At 39.2% G+C, this 23,822-nt stretch overlaps 1 protein-coding gene across 1 annotated transcript in view; it reads right to left on the reverse strand.

The window, feature by feature from the left end:
* The window catches only part of LOC136771956 (ELKS/Rab6-interacting/CAST family member 1), a 315,148-nt gene that overhangs the window by 34,833 nt on the left and 256,493 nt on the right, over positions 1-23,822 (reverse strand). The window contains exon 16 of the mRNA XM_066724547.1: positions 18,664-18,765. Within this exon, the coding sequence (XP_066580644.1) occupies positions 18,664-18,765 (102 nt within the window). The remainder of the gene's footprint in view (positions 1-18,663; positions 18,766-23,822) is intronic.

A 23,822-nucleotide genomic window follows, 5' to 3' on the forward strand; every position in this document is an offset into this window, starting at 1 on the left:
CCCCAATCACACATATCAGCCTGCTAATTGCAAAGTCAACAGCATCCCGCAGGGCTATTCATTTATGTACCGATAAAGAGTCTTATGCCATCCAGACTCTTCCTTGTCAGTCACGGCTTGTTAACTGTAAAAAAAAAAAAAAAGGCCACTGCAAGTGATCCAGGCTATGTCCTAGCAAAGACACACTGATATATCATAAATCCCCATATCTAACCAATCTGATTATGCTGTTATCCATTGCTTTGGTAGGTTTGGATTTCTGTTGTTTCAGGATCAAAGCGACAGATTTGTCCATGCTTCTCTTGCATGTGAAAGGAAACCCAAATTGCTTTTTTATGTAACCTTGAATTTCCTCGAACTCTCTCACTGATATTATTCATGTCTAAATCATGTTTCCTTATTTTAGTGTGATCCTTTGATTTTTGTTTTTGTTAGTGTGTACACCCCCCCCGCCCCCATATTATTTGGAATTCACTTCACTGATGCAGTGTACTTTGTCATACGCATTTCATTAATTATATACAAAGCAGTCCTGGAGACAAACTGTAGCTCATTTGGGAGAGGATTGGGAAAGTACAAGTTCCGATTTCTTCCCGGTTCCTTGTTTCCCCCCCCGCACATCTGTCCTTAGTGAATCTGGGGAGATATCTGATTTTGAGGTTAAGCTGAAGGCAGCACCCCTCTAAGCCTGCTGATCCGTGTCCATACTGTACATATAAGGCAGGCCTCAATCCCTGATCGTCTACCCACTAAACCTTCAACAACCAAACTTCTTCCCAAAGCCAATCCCCTGCACACTGTCCATTCCCTGTTATCGGCCCCTCTTTTAAGAAACTGTCTTCGCTGCTTTCTGGAGATTGCCACACATACTAACAGCCCTCCACTTCTGCAGCAGCCTGCCTCCCAAAATAAAGAGCCCGCTGTCTGACCTCATACCACTAGGTTCTTAATGGGACAGGAGCAGGCTTTCAAGTCAACACGTTTTGATCACTTAATCAGAGGCCACACGATACCCTCTCAGGGACAGGAATTTCCCCCAAAGGATGGGCGTATCAGGGCTGTGACTCGGAGAGAAGTGGGTAATGATACCAGTTCGGATGCCCTAGTATTAAGTGACCTCTTTAATGCCAATATAGGTGGCTATAATACTTGGCCCTGTCAAAAAAAAAAAACTGCCCAAGTGCAAGGGGAGGGAGGGGTCTCAGGGTTGAACACTGTCCTGAATTGGTTAAAATCCTGTGAACCATTTCAAGATATACAGTAGCAGTATACTTTCATCAAAGAAGTTTTATGAAGTGACCCATTTCAAGCGCAACTTGGGGCCTAATTGTAAAGAAGGGGAAAAAAGGGGGAAGGTAGGCTGTCAAAGTGGCATTGAAAAGACAAGGCAAGTGAGCAAAACCGAAAGAGAAGGTGCAACAAAAAAGCTCATTGAAGGGCTTTAGCCTTCTTTCCAGTAGAGTCACAAGACCAGAGGATCAGAAGAAAAACAAAACCTCTGAGCAGCTGATACCGTGTGTCATGCGAGAGCCCTTCTGTTCCCCCGTTCCAATATCTGTTTTCATTACCACTGTAAAATGGAGTATACTTGTGTAAAGTTGTGCACTAGCTCCCATAACTAATATTGTTACCAGGAGTAAAAAATACTTATTCTCCACACTACAGACTATTTTAGCAGTTGACAAAAGGGATTTACAAACAGGATAACTTGGTATTAACCCCTGATGATTTTTGGAGCTGCCATGTTCTAGTCACTTTTGACAATGGTGTAAAGCAGGGGGTCTGAAACTCAATTTCTCCCAGGTCGTTTTACTTTTATTCCAACCAAGCTTCAGTCAACTTCATTGGTCTGATTAGCTAATTAATTGATTAATTCATTACTTCTCTGTGTTGTACATAGGCCACTCAAAAAACACAAAAGAACTCCAAATGACAGTAAGAAGCATGGAGGGACATATGCAGAACAAACAAAAAGGCGTTTGACATCACTGAACAAGTGAAGAAACTAAAATGGCAATGGGCCAGACACACTGCAAGAAAACAAGTTCAAAGATGGACTGGATCCCAAGAGAGGAAAAAGGACCAAGAAGCAAAGCATCGAGAACATGGGAGGATGTGATCAGAAGCTTTGTTGGCGTCATCTTGAAATTAGATACTAAATGGTGGAAATAAGTGGGGAGGCCTTCATCCAGCAGTGGATCAACAAAGGCTGCTGCTCATGATAAAGATACAAGAAAAAATAAGTTCAGTTTCAAAATGGCATGCTGCTTTGAAAAGAGTAGAGGAACAGAAAGGGAAGGCAAAGGAATGGAGCGGGGAACTGGCAGAAGGTTCTAATGTCAAGGACACATTTCCCGTTCGGGAATGAAGGAGGCAGTCTGGGTCGCGTTTCAGTCCTGTCACTACATCGTCACTCCTGGTAACCTGAGAAGAACCCCGGGGGCAGGCAGAATGGAGCTGCAGGGGTCAGATGGACATCTATTACTGTCCAACAAACACACACGGCTATGCCTGCAAGAGTCATGTTACCAAGCTGTTTTTATTATTATTCACTTTTGCAATTTCACAATTTTCAGCTTGAAAATCGGAAAGATTACCAACATATTAATATAAATCAGTCAGTACTGGCATGTGCAGTTGAGCAACATTAAAGCAGAATACACTCTTAGCATAGTGACCTGCAGAAAATACAGAACATGTGCACTGTCAGTAGACTGGTAGGCCTCTTGTTCGCTCAGTTGCAAAGACATTATGATTTTTGTAGTCAAAAATATTGGAAGTAAAAAGAACATCCATGAACACATGCTTTCAGCGGATTATGCAAAATACACACGGTGTGCAGTACAGGACTTCCAGAAAAACGTCTACACTTGTTTTACTTTCCTAAAGAATTAATAAATAAATAAATACATACATACATAAATAAATACATAAATAAATAAGAGTGGTCTTAACATGTGCATAAAGTCTCCTCACAGAATTGTAAGATAGACAGGGTGCTCTTCAGTTGGAATAAGGCTGCTTCAGTAACTCAAATTTGTCTGAGGATTAAAAATGAGTTCTGGGTGAAGATGCTGGGAGAGCCGTTCTATGTGGGAATGCTGTGTTGTGACTGACAGGCTGGGGGCTGTGGCCGTGAAACGGGGGATTGTTCTGCAGGCCTGAAGAGGTGCCCTCGCTAGGTTAAGTGCCGTCAGTCTGTCTAATGGTAGCCTTGTCTATGGCTGGAGAAAAATAAATTGTAAATGCTTCTCTCCCCTGGGATCTTTGCAGCTCAGCTATACCAGATGCTCATAGTCTAGTTGTCCCTTGAGAAGACTTTACTATTCAGCAGCCCCAGGGAAACGCAGCAAAACCATCCTTCTTAAGGCGTATTTCCGGACATTTTGGCGCTGGTGTACTCTTCACGGATACTCAAGTGCTGAGGCCTACTACTGCTAAGGGATAGAAATCACTGACTGGAGGTCACCCTGGAGTAATCCCCACTTACATACATTTTATTTAGCAACAATGGTGATATTTTTTCTAACCAAAAAAAAAAAAAGAAATCTGTGAGGAAAGGCTCCTGATTTAAAGTAGCACTTGCTTCCTTTGGAAATTTGTTACGATTTTAGATTCAATGGCTGTTACAATCCTAAACCTCTGTGAATTAAATATATTGTGTCAGAACTGATGTAAAAATGACATCACAAAGTTTGAGTAAAGATTAGTGATGAATACAAAAAGTTAAAATTACTTGAAAACTACTTAATGTCCCCCGCCTCCCAGTGTGTGTGTGTGTGAATGAAAATTTGCTTTATAGACATTAATGAGAGTACTACAAGGAGGTGATAATCATTATAAAAGTTGCACAACCAAAGTTCCTGCTGTGATATAACAATTGATATTGTTGGCATCAGTCTGTGTTATTATAAATAGAAATACACAGTAGTTCTGAGAACCCAGCCTAGTAAAACCTACCATTAACTGAGCTGTTAAGTAGTATCCACTATGAAGCAGATTGAGACCTCCTGGTGGTGGATGTCCACAGACATGTTAAATAGTTTCATGTTCCCCATGTGGCCTGATTCTTTGGTCTCTGTGCGTCTCTTTCCGTCTTCTCTGAGTGAGAGAAGAGGCACAAAGGCTAGATCCTCTCAAAGATAGGAAAAATACTGTGGTTCAAAAATAACTGTTTTCAAAACTGTTCTTTTTGAACCACGGTACAGAAGTGAAGCATTATCAGTTTAGCAGATGTATGGGAACTCATCATAAAATTCATGTCAGCGCACACCAAAACAACCTCTACATAATTTATGGAGAGGGAAGCCAATCCCAATAATTTAGGCAATCCAGTATAATTTTTTGCAGTCAAAAACACAAACTGAATGCACAGGATGCTTACTGTTGAAGGCACAAAAAGCATGCAAGACATTCATGGGGCACCGAGCCTGGATTGTGCTGGCCACCCTGAGGGTCATCTTCATATCAAACCTCTTGTTATCTGTTAAAAGCTTAGACTGTTAGGAGACTTCATTTTGTAGTGTCTTATTAATCGTTAGAATTCCCCATTCCAGAACCTGCTGGGGTCATTTGCATCCTAACATGAATGTAGACACACCATACATCTGTGCAGTGGTGCAAAGAAAGAGAAAAGTATTTTCCAGAAAACTAACTGGAGAGATAAAAAGATGCCCTATCTGTATTGTTGGGCAAATGCTTCTCATCAGTGTCATTTTGATGCATCATTTTTCTCACTGTTCTTATCTTCCGGACATTCTTCACACGAGGAAGACTTGAAGACAGACCATTTGATAAGTTGGATAAAAGGCAGTTCACAGATTGAACAAATGCTGCTGTGCATCCCCCAACCCAGCACCAGCCCACCCCTTGTTTGCTGGTGTTCTTTCAAAAAGCATCACCCTGCCTACTCCAGCAACTTTAGTGCTGTTGGCAGCAGTACCAAGGAATAAAATGACTGGCTGCCAATGTTTCGGCCTCCTCTGCCAGTGGGGTGCTCATGCCCTCTGTCAGTTAAGCCTCCTCTGTTTGCTTAGCCCTGAATTCCTCATGGCCGCAGCACTGTGTAGCTTCAGCTGCAGAACAACTTTTTGTCCGAGAACATTTCCTGTCTTAGATTGTAAATCTGAAAAGGCAGTGTTCACTGTAACCTTATCTCGGTGAACATTTTATTTCCAAAGATCATTTGTTCTGTGTTAAGTGGTTTAATCACGAATATAGAAAAAACCCTAAAAACTTTCACGTCATTTTAATTCAGCCCGATTAATCACTGCATCCCTAAAATGACCCAGGAGGCCCTAGAGGTACAAACATGATCCTTATGAAAATGCACACTGCAGTTCTGCAAGGAAACGATGGAGCTGAACTTGAGCTGGAGACCAGATAGACTGTCCTATTATGTTTTTTACTGATCCCTCACATACCTGTCATAAAACAATAACCGCATGCACTTATTGATATTGCCTGCATCTCCTGATGTTTATTATTTTAGTTTCCAACTGCAATTATTTTGATGGTGCCATTTCTGGTTTTCATTATGCACAGGGAATTTGATTGAATTATCTTGATCTAAAATCACTTCATAGATAAACAAGAAATACAATCTACAACTCGTTTGTCCATTGGTCTCCTAATCAAATGGATTCCTTTGGTTTTAAACCATCCACAGTTTAGCATCAGCTGCATCTTTATGCAACTCCTAAACTAAGATCCGTTTAAAACCAAGTAAACATTTCCCTAATGTTTCCCCTTGCTCCCCCAGGTACTAAAACCATCTCCTTTTAATCTCCCTATCTCAACATATTAGGTATTTAAAAACAAGGCTTACAAAAGCCATGTGGGGTACATTTCTAATAATTTAATGTATTTTTGCAATATGACAATAAACCATCTTGTGACAGCTATGATATGGAAGTTAACCAAGATGTAGAAAACATTAGGCTAGTGTCTACTTACTCAATAAGGTAGAAAATATGAAGGGACACTCATTTAACCTTTTTAAAGAACCAGTTTGTTTTCTTTATATACAAGTAATGCATGTGTGAACCTGCCACTGAGATTACAGTTTGATGCATCTAGTTCACATATGGTGACCCTGACCTGGGTTTTTCTGTAAAGAATACTTTTTCTCTCTCTGCAAATCAGCCTTCTGAAGGGACTGACATGGAAAAATAAAGCTTTACCTCTCTTCTGTCATGGAACAATGTGTGAGCTATGGAGATTCAAATTTATACCCTACTTTATGCAATAAGACTGACATTTCTTTCCCATATTCTACATAGCCTCCACAGTCTTACACATAATGCCCTACTCACAATTCAGAAGTCCAAAATACCCCAAAACATTAGAATGTGGTTAAACTGGTCAGGTCCCAAATCATGCCGATTAAGCTCCTCTTTAAGGATGAAAAAATATTTATCTTAAGAAAAATAAGTTAAGGAAAAAGTTATAATTGCCTGATCTTTGTAGCTGAAACATTTTAAAAAGGAAGATATTTATCCAGTGCCTGTTTTGTTGGATCTAAAATATAATTCAATGCCAAGTTCCCTCATCCATGATTTAATGGTGGTCTGTCTGTTTGAAAGTTTCCCTGCCAAGCCACTGATTAACCAAATGAAATATTAGTCTTTTAATTCTAGGTCACTAATGGAAGTATTCCTCATAAATTCCCAGACAGGACTCTTCATGAGAATGTGGGATGAAAAAATAACAACAGAAAAACTACAACAAAACTATGCAATTCAGTGTCATCATAAGCAGCCAAACCAAAGTGCTTGATTTTGACCTACTCAAATTACCAGGATTCTCTCTACTTAAATTACCTTTTCATTAGATGTTGATTTATCCAAGATCTCTCATCCAAGTTGCTTTACATACATAATTGAACTATGAACTTCAGTGTTTGCAACCACAACAACCATTAATAATGCTGCACAGAATATTGTATGATAGGGCAGGTGAAGTTGTCCCTTCTCTCGCCGAAACCAATAAGAAAGCACCTTATTACCCCGTTTGACAAAAGAGGATCCAGATGTGAAAACGGCACAGTGTGGGTTTGAGTATCAACACCACATGGCCTTTGCGAGATTTGCAACGCTTCTTGCACTGGTTACAGAGAAAACAACTTTTCTGGGGGTTGTTCCTGCTGCTACCATTAATGAAAATCAATTAAAGCACTCAGGCTAGGACCTACAGACAGATGGAGAGCTACACTGGCCCATTAACAATAACATAGATGAGGATATCTACGCCAGAGGTGGTAAAAGATAATGTAACATCCGATCCAGTGTTTTGCAGGACTGTGGCACAATCATGCTTGATAACGCATTCAATTACATAATTAAAGGGCTGGCTATAACGACGACCTGCAGTGGAATTAATTGGATGCATTGATCTTTAATTAGCATCTTCACTCTAAACGTAAGTCTCCAAGCCTGGGCCTGGGGAGCTAGGGGTGCTTCTGGTTTTCATTCTCACCATGCTCACTTACTTGGCCAAGAGCAGTTTTTATAATAATCATCAGCGATTGGCTGAAGGTGTTTAAGAAACTTGCCTTGAACACTACAGGGTGAGGGGTTGAGACCTCAGCTTTCACAGCTGAGGGGGATGGTTAGGTTAAATTAATCTGAACTCTGACAGGCAGCAAACTGGGAATAGGACTATAGCCCCACAGAGGTTGATCAGAGATAATAATCCAGAATAAGTAATAGATAATGTTACTAGAAAGACATTACATCCTAAATAAACAAAAATCAGTAACTACATTAATATCCCCCCTCGCAAGGAAGGGGCTTGCATGTCAGATACGTAAAGTTTTTATGTTTTTAAGTTCCCAAATGCAACCTGCCTTTTTTTAATTAAGGTTTTGAGTGAAAGAAAATATATTTTTACAAAAACAAGGTAACACAAACTACTACTAGACTAAACTCAGCAAGGCTCCTAGACCACCCTAATTTACAATGATTTAATAGTGGCTGTATATACCACATAGACTATGTAATTAAGAAAAGTTATTGGTAAGTGTAGGATTATTAAATATTGCTTGAAGCAGCACACAAAACAACAAAAACAAGACAAATACAGAAGTGTATTCAAGATGGCAGTATGAATAACAAAACCACTGACAGAGCCTTTTCTTTTGTCATTTACCTGCCCGGAACCTGGCAAGACTCCTAGTTTCTTGTCTCCATGGTCTAAGAATTCCAGATGAAAGTTTATCTGCTGTACTGAAGGAGGGATGGAGGCTTAATTTGGCAACCATAATAGTTGTTTTAAGGCTCTACGAGTTCATGAGCAAAGGTTAAATACTGTATGTCATGGCAATCTGAAGTAGGGGAAATAGTTCAGTGGAGGTCCTACATATCAAAACAAGCACTAATCAAATCTAAGAGCCATCCTTCTGCCTGGAAATGCAGAGAAGGAAAACCCTGAGGTATTATGCATTACATTTATTTTTCTATTAAATTTCATTTAAACTTAGCTGAGACTTGCACTCCACCTACCGTAGTGTCAATGCTATTTACATTCACTTTACACATTGCAAGTGTACAGCATCCCACTGTGTGTTCTTAACACTCGCTCCCTGGGCTCATCATCTTTGAGCATTTAAACAGAATTGGCCATGCCATTCATACAGCCTGCCATCTGCAATGCTGCTGGAGTTGTAGACGGAGAGGTGCAAAGTTGAACACAGGAAACGTCTGGTTCCTGGAGAGCCACCACCCTGCAGATTGTGTAGGTCTCTCAAAAAACATCCATTACTAAATTTCAGAAACAAGTGAGGTTTTTGACCAAATTAAAACCAATAATTTAGCAATTGAGTAATGTATCTATTAAAGGCATGGACAGAAGCAAGACTATAAGACCCTCTCCAGGACCAGGGACAACCACACATACATCAGTAGAAATGCCAACAATCGTATAAGAATATGGCAGCTTTCTAAGTTAGAAACGGCACTATAAACCCCGTCAGGTTTCTGTAGGAGGACTGAATAAATAACACAAAGTTTAAGGTTACACAAATCCATGGGAAAAAAACATTCCGCCACCAGATGTGATACAGAATGTAAGTGAAAGCGCTCTGTGGATAAAAGGACATTATGCAGTTAAGCCTGAGATTAGAAGAGTGTCCTCGCATGTAGCCGTAATACCTTTACATTATGTTGCGATACCAAGATACCCCTTGTAACAAAGTGCTGCAAATGTAATGAATCGCTCTACTGCCTCCACCTTCCATGGTTAGTTAACTGCCAAATGAAGTGAGAGATTTAAGATCTTATGTGGACTCGTGCAGATTCATTCCTATCAGTCTTAAACCAGGCGACCTAGACTCCTAAGTCCCTACACTGATTTGTGGTGTTGAAGGCTTTCCTACATGCTGGTCTGGAAGTTATTACAGTCATAAGTAGTTTATTATTATTATACATATGAAGGGAACAGCCTGGGTTTTGCCGCAGAGACCCCTTTAACTCTCTGAGCACCAACAGGCCTCCATAAAAGGTGCGACTCAAACTACATACTGTTGGATGCAAAGAGACTCTGCCAGCCTGTTTCAGTCTTGACAGTTACTTCTCATTCTTTATTCATATTATTTATTTATGATTTGCTCCACATAATCACATGATATACAGGATAAGGATCATCTTACTCAGCCTCCACTTGGCTTAGTCACACATTTGGACAAATCAAAGGCATTTTGCTTTCCCTTTCAGTGAGGTATTGTGCAGCCATCCCACTGGGCTTGATACTAAGACCAGATCCATGATCAAATTTCTTCAGGAACCAGTGAGATTTCGCATCTTAAGGCAGTAGTGGATTTCCAGATGAGGAACTGACTAGATAGACACATTCTGACAGGGATTCTGGAATACTGTTTAACAAGTTATCGGTATCTTTTAACTACTGTACTTTGTTAGCAAAGGCCTGCTGGCAAAATGCTGAAGGCATGAGAAGAACCAGAGAAAATGCAAAACCTGCAAAAATGTAGTATGTGAACAGGGTCTTTCACCCACGATCAAGGTGTACAAATGGTGCCACTCATCTTTCATTAAAGAGTAATTGAAAGTAATTGCAAGGAATATTATTACCCCATTTAAAAAAAAATTGAGTACTTGCAATGCCAAAACACAGAGCAGATTTAAAGTGTTTCACAACCGCCAACGTCTTGTTTTTTCCTCTATGGCTAAATCTCAACATTCAACTTTGTTAAAAGCCATGCTATGGTTGAAGCAGCCAACACAGTGACAGGTTATGTTTTAAGAAATTTCAGCAAATTGTACTAAACTGATCCAAAAACAAATTGTTTCAGGTTATGCTTGAATCGTATGCTTGTTATGCCATTAGAGTAGTTTTTGTTATGTGCCTGCCCTGACACAAAGCAATGGAGGGTTGATTAGGATTATGTGACAAAAAAACCCAGAAATGTTAAATGTGAAATTAACGTGTTGTCTTGCACTAATTCTTAATGACTGCAAACTAATTAACTTGTGGTTTACAGAATCTGAAAGTACCACTCATGCTCAGGAAAAGAAAAAAAAAAAAAAAAACATTTTCACAAACCTGAAAAGCATCTTCATCCAAAATGCAAAACAACTGTGATAGCTGGAACTTGCCGAATTAACAAGGCTTGAAGCAGTGGTGGTTTTGGGGGATTTGAAAAAATAAAATTAAAAGTACGGGGGTTGGGGCGGGGTGGGGTTTGCTCACATGTCAAAGGCTGAAATGTTGACATTGCCTTTTAAATGTTTGGAATTGAAAAGCTGCAAGAACAGCACCAGCCTTTCATAAAGAAAGCAAAATAAATCTTCCTCATTTGTTATGTTGGAATTACAGAGATAAAAAGCGTTTGATTCATGCCGCATGGTGAGTGTTTTTTGTTTTGTTTTGTTTTTTGAGCTGGTAGAAGACCTGGATCTCTGGAAGCTCTCAAAGTCAACTTCCTGTGACTGGACTCACCAGAAACCAGAAGCTGTGAGCCACTCTGTACTGAGGCCGTTTGTCTGTCACAGGCCCTGTTGAAGCCTGCCTGCCGTCACACTGCCTCTCTGGCAGAGAGCTCAGGTGAAGGGAAACAAACTTGTAGGTCAGATAAGACTCGTTTCCCACTCATGTAAATCCATAACTGAATTCTCTATGAATGCTGCTCAGAAATGTACTTGTTAGCTGCTTGTTAGTCTGATGTATAACAGCATTCCCACTGGCAGAATTCAGCTTGCTTTCCTTCTTAATTTTCAGTCAAGCATCCCTTCAGTTTTTATTTGTACCCCTCCTTCTGGGTTCTCACATTTCACCAACAGCTGGGTGAGACAAGGACACTGCTCATGTACTACATATATGCAGATTTAGCTCAGTTTGTCACTGTGTAAACTCTATACCTTCAGATTTATTTTCACGTTATAGTTATTGACTATCCACTATCACAGTGGATTGTCTCTGACTTAAGTCACTGGGGACTGTGCTGAGTGACTGTGCTGAGCTTATATATACATATATAAGCTATATATGTCTAATAAAAACAACAAAAATAATTTCCACCCAAGATACCCTAATATTAAAATTCAAACACTGTGGTTCTATCTAGTGAGCCACATTTGCACCACACATGTATAAGGGAATGTCTGGCAACATGTGACACATCTCTGCTACAGCATAGAAGCAGAGAAGAAATTGGGATTTCAAGTAAGAGGAAGTGACTAACTAAACTTAATTTACAGGTGCGTGACTTGACTGTGGATGCTGACAGTTGCTATTTAAAGCCACACCTCATTCAAGCATCCCTGTAGAAATGACAAGAGCCCACAGACACAGGGTTACAGCAGATGCAGTAACAGAGGATGTGAGTTTGAGACACCCAGCTATGTATTGAGTGAGGCTCCGCACACCTCAGGGATTGTCAGTCCCAGAGCTGGTCTGATGCGCCACAGATGCATCACTTTGTTGTTTCTGAGAGCGTAGGCCTCAAAGAATGCACAGCGAGAAGGCACATTTGGAGCATTATCACCGCACGCTTTTCAGGGGAAACTAATTACAGTTTATTAGTAAGACTGTACTGACCATACACTTCACTCTCTTGGGTTGCTTTCCCCCAGCTTTCTTACGCCAACTATGCAGTTTCAAGTTTTATTCTGCACTCCTTAGATGGACACACATGTAAAGCGGATAATGCAATCATGAGAACGGCACAACACTAGGTTGCCGTGAGAAAACTGGTTCACTTCCAGGGAAGAAACGATTACTAATGGCTAGTCTCACATCTGTCATGGGACAAAACATCCAAGGTGCTTGTCAGAATGAAAAAGGGAGGAGACAATTGATTTAGTTGTTTTTGTTGAGAAGGGAGTTGTACTTGCGGATCAAAATATATGCTTGAGCACGGCTGCTAACAACTGTGTCTTTAGAAATAAAATGAAGTGAATCTTCAAAATCTGGAATGCTGTGGTTTTTACAGCTGTGTGTCACTGCAGTATCAGACCATACTCCTGTGAGAAGAGATGCCAGAAAAAGAAGCAGCAGCCTACAGGTCAAGGCCCATAAGAGAAGACATAGATCTGGCTAAATAAACACCATTCACCAGGCACTAAAAGATAGCGCACTCAGACACAGGTTTGGACGCCAGCCTCTGTCCTGCACTTGAATTATTTACAAAGACACGTTGAAAAGAACTTCAAAATATGACACACGCAAAAAATGTTTGACAATTTAATTGTCTAATTACACACAGCTGCTCTCTTTAATTCTTAAAATCAAGTTGTTTAATTTAAACAAAATGAGAAGGCATTTTTCTACACTTTAGCATATCGGTTTTTTTTTCTCCAAGTAATGACTTTAACATATTTTTGGGTGTGCTTTAACAGATATTTTGAAACTGCGTACTGACCGATTCAGAATACCAAATGTAACTGTATTCAGACCTCAAGGCTGTAGAAATCGTACTTTCTTTAACGTTCAGGTTCAATATGGAACTCCATTCACACTCCTTTTCCCTCAGTGATAGAGTTTCATTTATTTCATCTCTTGTGGATATTAACCAACATTCTTTGTGTAGTCTGTGTATTCTTTTACCATTCAATTAATTTCTTTATATACTTGAAATTTGCTTTCTGTGTCTCTTTTGCATTTAAACACACACTTTCTTCAAAAAATAATAACTCTGCCATTAATTTTTATTACTGCTGGTAACATACGGCTAAAATGACTGCGAGAGGCACAAAGTAAAGTGAAGATGACTGCAACGAGATCAGTTTTTCCTGCAGTGGAGATGGAAAGCAGCAATAAGGCCTGACTGACAGCCTGTTCATTCTCACCTCAAGCAGCACCAGGCAAAGAGCTTTGAAGAGACCGACAGAGGACAAAATTGGCTACAAACCCAGTGCCTTCTAGTATCCAAACTATTTGGATAACCGCAGTTTATTAAATTCTACCAGATAATGATATTTAAGTACTGTTTACTCTTGCCAGCTAGCCAGCTCTGCAGGTTCCTACCCTCCCCCTCGGGGAACCGCGGTTTATGTATAAAGGAAGCAAGATACAAGCAGATTGGCTTTCTCTAAGTAAGCTTCCTCTGTCTCTTGGCTGTAGTGCTGAACTGAGTTTATACTACAGGAGCGCTCCCGGTTTCAATCAGGACTGGAAGGTGGAAAACATTCAAACACTTCAGCCACGGGATTAAAAGCATGCTTCATCCTCCTCCTTTTTATTTTTATCTTATTTATTCTCTTAGGTGATTGTTTTTATCTCTAATTTCATTTTCTTTAGCCTTTTTCACGAACTCGACTCTGCTGCTTTCTATTACCAACTTTCCCTTCTTGTTGTAATTTCCCCTACTCCCTAAATTTTTTTTTAACAAAAAATAACCAATGCCTGAGAAATAAAAAAGCATTCAGTTTGGATACTGCCATGTTATTCCTACAATGTTTTTACTCATGCATATTATGAGTGTTTGTTAAATGCTTTGCAGGAGACAATATTATGGTATCTGCAGCACTTTATACTAGCAAACGATTAGAATAAGGTTTTATTTGCACTCTGTGAACTTCAGTAAATTTTTAAACCTGTGATGCTGGCCTTCAAAATGTTATTGTAGATAAAACAAATTATATTATCAGTGACAAAATCTCCTTGAGTTTTCCATTGTACAGTTTAAGATAACTAAGATAACGTCTGGTTTATAAATGAAAATCTATTCATGCAAAATGAAAATCAATGAATGCAAGCAACACCCTTACATTAAGAGTCTGCTGACAGATAAGCTATAACAAAAAACAATAAGAATAAGAAACAATATAAAAAACAAGATTGCAGTGACTTCAAAGACAATCTCTGATAATCCATGTTAATTATTCCACATAAAGGCCCATATTGTTCTATGTATTCTGCTATAATGCCAAATTTTCAAACACTTTGACAATGGTTAATCTTGCTCCTCTGGCTGATGTTACCATCAGTGCAATTGCCATTGACAGTCATGTGGATGAGTGCAGCCCAGAATAAACCATTTTGTAAACCACTGTGGACAGAGGCTTGGTGGTCCAGTGGTTAAGGAAAATGCCTCATTACCAGTAGATTCATGATTTAAACCCTGGCTCTGCCACTGACTCACTGTGAGTTACCTAACCACTTTACACAAAACCAAGGTGCAATGCAGCAGTAAGCTCTGATGTGTACTTGTCTTTATAAAATGCTTTGGACCAATCAGCTGGTATGTGTCTTCAGTGAACATCAAATATAATCATGACCTCTGATCAAGGCAATACAGTAGGAAAATGAAGAAACACAGAACAAAAACTTTTCTTTTCTAGCTTCAGAGAATTCCTCAGCCCTTTCCACAGGTACAGTAAAATACATAAAGTAATATAGACGTATTAAGCAGGCCAAATAATTGCACAGGAAAGTAGAAATGTGCCTGAATGGGTACCTCAGGTAAAGACTAAATCTGAGAAAAGTATTTATTTTTTCATCAGTCTCATGGTGAATGTTTCAGAGCTTTCAAACCAAACAGAAGACAATCATCATGGGGTGGAGCATTTGGGAGAAAGGACCAGTAAATCAGAACAATCAGCAAGCTATAACAACTGTACATTCATAAAACATGCCACCAACAGTCACAACACAAAAATAATGACTAATTCTTTGATGGGCCAGAAAACAGGGTTTAGTATTAAACACACGTTAAATAATTAAATGCACTGACTACTGATGAAGTGGTTACAACATTGATGGTTCTAGGAAAGTGTTGAGACTTATAAAGAACAATAATCAGAATGTTTGATTTTACACAAATAATTCTGGAATACATATATAAATTGTTCTCAGCCATTCAAGCTTATTCAGAAAACTTTGTCAAGCGAAGGTGTGTCAATATTCTGATTAAAAAAAAAAAAAAAAAACTTGGGAGACCAGCAATTTTGATTCTTAAGTCTAAGTCCTCTCGAAGATGTTTATAAAAATATTTGATACAAATACTATTACCATCATATACAATTTCACAAAATAAATGCTATATAAATTAAATAGATTCCAGGACTAACTGGTAATAAATTTAGCCTCATTCATACCATTGGACACGGAATTCTATTTAATATGAATTATGAAATGTTAAAGATATGCCTGGGCAGATGCTCAACTCAGCTGAAATGTCAAAATTATTTAGAGCTCCCCACACCCATCTGTTTAAAACATTTTAAGTTCCCTGGTTTAGGAAATGCCAAAAAACAAGGCTAAAGTGACTAAAAACTCATCAGAGGTAAAAAAAAAAAAAAAAAAAAAAAACTCAGCTAAAAGTAAACTACACTGTTGCAATAATAGCCTCTGATTACCATGGAGACTGTTCATAAAATAATAAGAGTACATAAGTATATTTTTATATTTCATTCATATATTGAAGTCACACCAGAACAACGTTCTCAATTTGGAAAGACTTGTATTTATTCAAAAATGTGAGTAAATGTTTTTTTAAGATTTCCTGGAGGTGTTATTAGGAGTTAAACCCTTCTGAGGTTTTTCTTTGAAGTCATTCTGATTATGTTTACATGGAGGACCACATTTAATCAGTTAAGGATTGGAAAGAGAAGAGTAACGATACATACTTAAATAAACCAACAAAGTAGGTGGGGTCTGATTGGTGTCAGCAATCCCACATGAGTGCTGTTTAATTGCAAACCCTGTGTAAAAGCCCAACATTAAACAAATCAATTAAAAATAAAGCAGTGATGAGACAACTCCTGATTCATGCCACAAAGTCCACAGTGAAATGAGGCAAACCCACCAACAAAACTGGAGCTGGCAAGACCAGCAAAGAAAAAAGCGATCACAAGAAACAAGTGATTGGTTTGAGGAGGAGGAGAGGGTAGGAGAGGGGATGGATTGTTTGAGCTTCATTTCAGAAAAAGGTGCTCACCCTTTCGAACAAAATGGCTGCATGTGAGAGCATCTGATTGGCTATGCCCAAATGCCCTCCTCATCATCCTATTGGTTGAGAGATGACAAGATTGTGCCCAGGGCAGCATGGGATTGAAAGGAGAGTTGGTTAGTATGAGAGACAAGTTAAAAGTTGAATATTAAGAGAAAAGACAATTAGCTGCAGCATTTATTTCAGGAAATCTCACTAAAGTAACCAGTAGGGGGAGAAAATCAGCTAAGGGGAGGTTGACAATTTATCCAAGTCTCGTATGAATCTGAATAGCTGGATTTGGCATTTTTGGTTCCATTTACAGACAAAAAAAAAAAAGGTAAACAGAACACCCCCAAGAAAGGCCTTCCTCAGCCTGTGGTACATTCATTACACAACCAGTTATAACAGCTTATCAAAAGAAAGAAAAAAATGCAAGGGAATCTGCAGTTTAAGATACTAACAGATTGAGAGTTTCAAATAAGTCTTCCATACATCTGATGGCAGCACAATGAGCATCAGGTAAAGATTCATCTAATCACTTTTAAGATCAAATTATTCAAAAAAGACAAAAGTCTTTTCACATGCATAATTACAAGAACGTGTTGATACTCCACAGCACTGGGATGAACTGTTTGTCTAAAAACTTGGGAATCTGAGGGCGGTCAAGGATTATGAACCCAGACTGAAGACAAAAACCTTAACACCAAATCCTGGAACTGGATTAGACCACAGTTACCATTTAATTCTGCAGCCTTAATTTATTATCTTTCGTAAAAACAAGAAATGGAAATGTAGCGACTAACTGTGCATTGTAGTCCTTTGGGAAAAGGGGAGAAATTAAAAGCAGTACAAAACTTCAAAACTGTGCATTTTTAACCCTTGTCGTAAGAAAAATCTAATGTATATAAACAATGTTTTTCAAATCCTGGTGCTGTGGATGGCTTGGGGACTTTGGAATATTATTTTTGAACTGGGATGCATTGTTAAGGATACAAGGAGAGAATATTCAATCAAATCTATACAACGTCTTAGGTTAAATATGTTCATTGGAAGAAAAACAGTCAGAAATGGTGCTCTGGAAATCGAACATTGGGAGTGTGAGAGCAGTTGTCACGTGTTTTAGGCTCCTAGTGTGATACTGAACAGTTTCAAGATGTTTCTTTTTCCAAATTATTATTTCCAAATCAGTTTCCTGGGAGAAAAAGCAGGCACTTTTCTCCTGCAAATGTTGCCATGTCATCAAAACAGTTTCTGTCTCACTAGGGAGCATCCAAGAGATGAATCAGTTGAGCTCTGTTAGATGTCACTGTGCAATGCACCTTTACAGACATTTAAACAGATCATCAGCCTCTAAGTACATTAGGACCATCTTGAATAGTATGAGGAAAAGTCAATTGTATTTATTTATACCCTTTAAGCACCTAAATATTTATAGATTTAATGTTACTTATAAAATGTCCTTGGTATTTGATCGAATCCAACACTTTAAGAGCAAACAAATTAAAAGATGTACTTTAACAGGTCATTAGTTCAACTAAGTAATAAAGAGGTTTAGCAAAAGCATAAAGACGTAGTGTCCCAAGGACTAGGATTGGGAAACGGTGCTGAACAGAGTCCAAAATATTGTCCCATTTTCATTACATCAAAGTCACTTTCGATTTCCTGCTATGGCTCGGCACATAATGGCAAAGGAAAAGCTGAAATTGAAAATGACTTAACTTGAAATAGCTGAATGTGCCTTTTTTGCTGCATTTATTTGCAAATATATCTGGTCATAACGCTTTGCAATTAATGCAAATGTAATATTTAATATTAGCTTTTGAAGAAGTGTGGGGTTAAAAAAACACAATGGACCCCATCTCTTTAGTGCATACGTATCATGGTTACAATGCAAACCTTCTAGTAAACCAAAAATAAAGGACTAAATCTAAAAAAAACTGGATTATTGTAGAGTGTGTCTTGCTTTATTGGATGTGAAAGATATCATTTCCTGTTCTTTATACTTTGCTGTGCAGAGGTCCCCTTTAAAATGAATTCTAGGCCTTTAGGGAAAATGAATGGTTAAATACAAAATAAATACATACATACAGTAAGCACTTGGTTCCAATTTTTTTTTTTTTTTTGGTAGCCTGAGAAAGACTACATTTTACATTTTAATCATGGACAATAACCTGCTGTTGTGTGGTCGTGCCAAGGCCTGCACACAGCACAGCAGCATGCTAGGCACCAAGGCACACAGCGATGTACCACTGTAGTAAGGTTCAGCAGACTCTCACCTGATCGGGAGAGGGTTTGTGATTGGTCTGCTCAGAATGTGAAGAAGCCTTCAGGTGGTCGTCCTCGTAGTTATCAGCCATCAGCTTCATGCGGTTCTGCGTCTGCGGGGCAAAGATAGGAGAGCAGGGAGAGGGTCAGCTCGATCTTTCTGTACTGTTGAATTAATGTTCCTCTGTTGCATAACCACAGTCTGCTAGGCACATTGTGACTCTTTCTTGATTCCAATACAGGCCAACCATTTGAACGCAAATCATGCTGTACAGACTGACCAGATACTGTGTGGAACACAATGTTGATGTTTTTTTTCGATTATTCCCTGGATAACTGAATATCTTGACATGCCCACAGAGATCACTTTCTTCTCTTTACAAGAACATGCTGTAGATACTGCTGAACAACTTGATTCAGGATGGGAACAACTGTTTATTCTGTTTAAATAGGAAAGCTGGACAATTGGAGGGATGTGCATCTCGTCAAAAAATAGGCTTGCATTTCAAATACCTAGCCTAATCTGGGTCAGCAAAAGTGTGACTTCCGGATGACACTAAAGAAAATGGGAAATCTACGCCCTTTAGACAAAGAGAAAGCAGCATTCATCAGCTCAACTGAGATTTTTACATCGTGATTAAAGATGTATTGTTACAGCATTGCCTTTACGTATTTTTGGGGGATTGATATTTATTTTTAATTTGAGCTATACTCAGCATAAAAAGCAGTTTATGAATAATGCATTATTTAAGAAAATGAATAGTATTTTTATTACTATTTTATCTGGCTTCAAAATATTCCACAGCAGTGAGTTCCCGCATCTGAGCTGTGAGTGTGTTATCAGTAAGTGTTCACTGGCTCTGCATGCTTACAACACCATTAAAGAAAAGCGTAACAAAAACATGGCGGTCACAAGAGCGGTCTTCTCACTGCTAAATTTCCCTGGACATTAATCACACTCAGGGTTTGATAATAGCCTTTCAGAAAAGTTCCAGAAGGCACAGCAAAGAGATGCCACTCAATCCTGTCCATCAGCCATCTTCATCTTTAGCTGTGAGCTCACATAAGTACTCTCTTCTTCCTTCAAAGTGGGGGTGTTCATGTGATGCCTTTTGAACTGGACTGTAACACATTGGGCTGTTGGAAAATTTAGATAGGTAACAATACCATTCAAGGGCTCTCTGGATGTGGAAACAGTTGGGTGTGCAGAAACAGATTATGGAAACTCATAGGATCTGAACTCAGGTGGCAGCTGATGTTGTACAAATTTAGCAATAAAAAGAACAAATCTGCCAAAGACCAAATTTTAATTACATGGTCTGTACGTACAAGTAAGACCACAGTTTCAGAGCTGTGGAGAATTGTCCAGCAAGCTGACTTTAGCTACACACGGATCCAACACTAGGAAGGCGGTTTTACACAGAGCTTCCTTTACATTCATAAGAAACCTTAGGGAAACCTATACTTTAATAGTGGCGACGAGTGTAGTTTTCAAACACTTCATTACCAACATGTTTTATTAACTTCTCACGATGATTACCTGTGTAGAAATATATCAAAACAAACGCCAGGCCAAAAAGGCTTTCATCGCCTAAGACAAAGATATAACTTTATTTTTGCAAAAGTGGCATTCCTCTGAATATTTAAGTTTCCTTTACCCTTCAATGTGAACTTCAGACGAGTTCCTGCATATCCATTTGGCAATTAGGTTTATTTCCAGAAGTATTGTTTTAGCCATAACCTTTACCAACCAACCTCTGTAAAAGAGCAGCTCTGTGTTAACTTGATCCACATCCTCCAGTCCTCCTTGGCAATAAACTCCTATGGGCCTTCTTATTAAAGTCATAGCGTGATGGTAAATGCATGCGCTTTTTATTGGCAAGCACACTGTCAATCTAATCATTTTGACCCAACAAGTTCAACCCATATCCTTCCTTTTTAAGGCCTTTCCCTGACTGAAACTAAGCAGAAAATGTGATGGTTGGTCTCCTTCTGTTTTCTTTTTTCCCCCTTTTGAACTGAAACCAAAATACCGGAGCTAATGATCTGAATGACTTTCCCCAGCTAGTTTGCATACAGTATGCATTCAGCATGCTTCAGTGGGTTAGAATTATGCGGGGAAACAGGGATGAATAAAAATTAATCTCATAATGATTTTAATAACAACCGCTTGGCAGCTGACATCCGTTAACCAGTGGTTTCTTGTTTTCAGGAGGGGTGCTGTTGGGGGACTACAGAAGATTGTCTTTTTGGAGTTTTGGATATTCCCCTCTTGGTCTAGGGAGAAGAGGTTGTTATCTATTCAGATAACTTAAACGGTGTGTTCCTAACACCTCTTAAGCTTAAAAGAACAGATGCAACAACTTAATGAGGAACAGTGGGAACCATGTTTTTTGTCCTATATTGTTTCTGGTGATCAAAAATACAGACAGAGCCTAATGAATACTTTTACTAATATATCTTCTTAGCCATTCAGTGTGGGGCTGGTGGTATCACAGAATGGCCATACTTCTCATGGTTTGGTCTAGGGCCATTGGTTATTCATGAAAATGTTATGAGCACTGGTATGTAATATGACATTTTGGACATTAACAAGCTGAAATCATTGACAGAATTTGGTTATTGGAATGTAAAACAAGGACTAAAGGAAGAACGTACAAAATGTTTCAATGCCTTCTCAGGAGTCCTGACCTAACAGCTAATCAGGAAGAGACCAACAATTCCTATACAAAAAACTATGGTTTGGCTTGGAATGGCAAACTATTACTTTTGCCATTTACTACATTGTGGTTCCTTCTGGTGTTGAGTCATTTGGGGTAAGACTGGGCCAACATCATATTTATTACATTTGTGAACAGTTGTCTTGTGTCTCAATAATTTAGATAATACAGTTTAAATGCACAGATTTTATAAAGTAAGGATCTAAAACCTACAAGGCCTAAATAATGTATTGTATTATAAATAACATGATTTTCCACTGCTGACTGAAAATAAAACTAAACTGAAGTGATTGAATTAAAACCTGAAGTTGTGGGACCCTCCAGGACTGTTTCAACCACTGCTATGAAGTCAGTTAGATAAAAGCCATTACACCCCGTTTTTGGATACATATAGCCACACTTAAAATGGCATTTTAAGTTATGGAACTTTTGCTCAATGCAGCTGTTTTCACTGTGCCCTGTAAGTTAAATTATGCAGTTGTATTTTTAAACACAATTCGCCCTGGAAAAAGTTGTCCGCCAAATAAACAAACATATAGCAGCAAACCAGAAGTGCTGTGTTTGTGTAGGTTGAGTGTGTAGGCGATGCGCTAGTCCTGGCCAATGAGAGGCAAGGAGCTGGAGGAGACTTTTGGGCAGTCCAACACATTTCCCTGATGTTTCCACTGAAGAGCGGGGCCTCTGCCACAACAGATGAGAAATAAAGGCTGTTAATGTTCACTCGTTTCATGTGGAGAGTAAGAGTCTGCCCCTCTCGTTAAAATCCCCACTTAGACGCAGTTCAAATAAAATTAAAAACAAACACATTAAAAACACCTCTCCAGTGTCCCAGCTGGCTTGTTTGCCGAGCCCAAATAAAAACTTCAGACCATACCTACAGAATGTAATTCGCACCTCTGATATTTGACTTTTTTTTGGTGGGAAAATGAAAGGTTGATATGGCAACAGGAGCTTGAAACACTCTTCCTGCCAACTTCAGAGCTTATTACTGCTGTGGCGACCAGGGGTCCACATGACTCCATGTACAGTAACAACCTGGAAACTAAACTGCAGCTGAAACACTGCAGCATAAAAATACAACTGAAACACAGACTGCTGCAGAAAAGGGCCTAAGATTGAGCTATCTGTGTTCTTTCAGCTATCAACACGTTTTAAGATCCAAAGAAAAACACTGCAAGTATAGATTTGTGTTTATGCAGAGGACACCCTTTTCCCCATAGAAATTACTTGAATTCTGTGGCCTGCCTTTACTCACACATCAGAGAACCAGGTCAAGACAGGAGAGACCATGGCTGTTCTGGTCTGGTCCTGCTGATCCTGTTTGCATCACAGCTTGAACACAGGGAGCTGTGGTAAGAGGTGGCTGTCTCACCAACGCTAAATCTCCGCCGCCCCCAACTGCTGCCAGTCGGAGAATGTCATACGTGTGGGCGAGGCAAAGATCGACGCCCTTCATGGTCAGGGGTCCAGTTACAACTGTGTTACAGTTATGGTTGCCCTGTACACCACTGAAACAGAAATCAGAAGGCACACAGACCGCATGGCATTTGAAAAGCAGCGGTGGGTGCAGTTCCTCACAGGCGTGTCATGCTACACGCACGGCAGCTCCCAACATTAAATCACTCAGTCTATATGCAGCAGCAGATCAAGAAAGTTTGCCTGTGCATCTCCCCCTCTCCCCCCAGAGATCGAATTCACCCACTGGAACGCTGACTTGCCCTGTGCAAAGGGGATGGGAAGAACACACGCAGAGAGAAGCAATCTCTCAATGGAAAGCCTGGCAAGTTTCTACCAGTGTGGGGACTTTTTATTATTTCCTCCACCAGAGTATGGTCTTCAGTCTCCAGTCCATATTTAAGTTCTGACTGTGAAGTGGTTGGTTTCTTGATCCAGGCACTATATGATGCATGTAAACCTCTATTATTTCCTCTAATGAAGTTGAATATGTTCTTCAGATGGCTATCTAAAGAACATGTTCAACTTTATTAGAGGAAATAATTATGTTTTAGGAATCAGAGCTTTATAAATACTGTACATCTATATACTGTAAATATTACATAAAATTTGAAAAGGTAAGTAAAATGGAAGAACACCTATTGGAACCATATTGAAAATGTGACTAGCAGTAACGCAAGACAGCTGAGCTGTGACAAAATATGAACAGCTCTGTAAACAGGAAATCCTGTTTCAGTATTGCTAAAGACTTAAAACTGGGACGAACATTCACCTTTCAGTAGGACAATGATCCAAAGCACAAGGTCAAAGCTACACTGGAGTGGATTAAGAATGAGAAAGTGAATGTCCTTGAGTGGCCCAGTAAAAGTCCTGACTTGAATCCTATTGAGAATCTATGGAAAGACTTGAAAACGGCTTTCTATAAGCAATCCCCAAGCAACTTGAAAGAGCTTGAGCAAATCTGCCAAGAAGAATAGGAAAAAATTGCACCAAGC

The sequence above is a fragment of the Amia ocellicauda genome, chromosome 15 (genome assembly GCF_036373705.1).
Source record: "Amia ocellicauda isolate fAmiCal2 chromosome 15, fAmiCal2.hap1, whole genome shotgun sequence".
Taxonomy (NCBI): domain Eukaryota; kingdom Metazoa; phylum Chordata; class Actinopteri; order Amiiformes; family Amiidae; genus Amia; species Amia ocellicauda.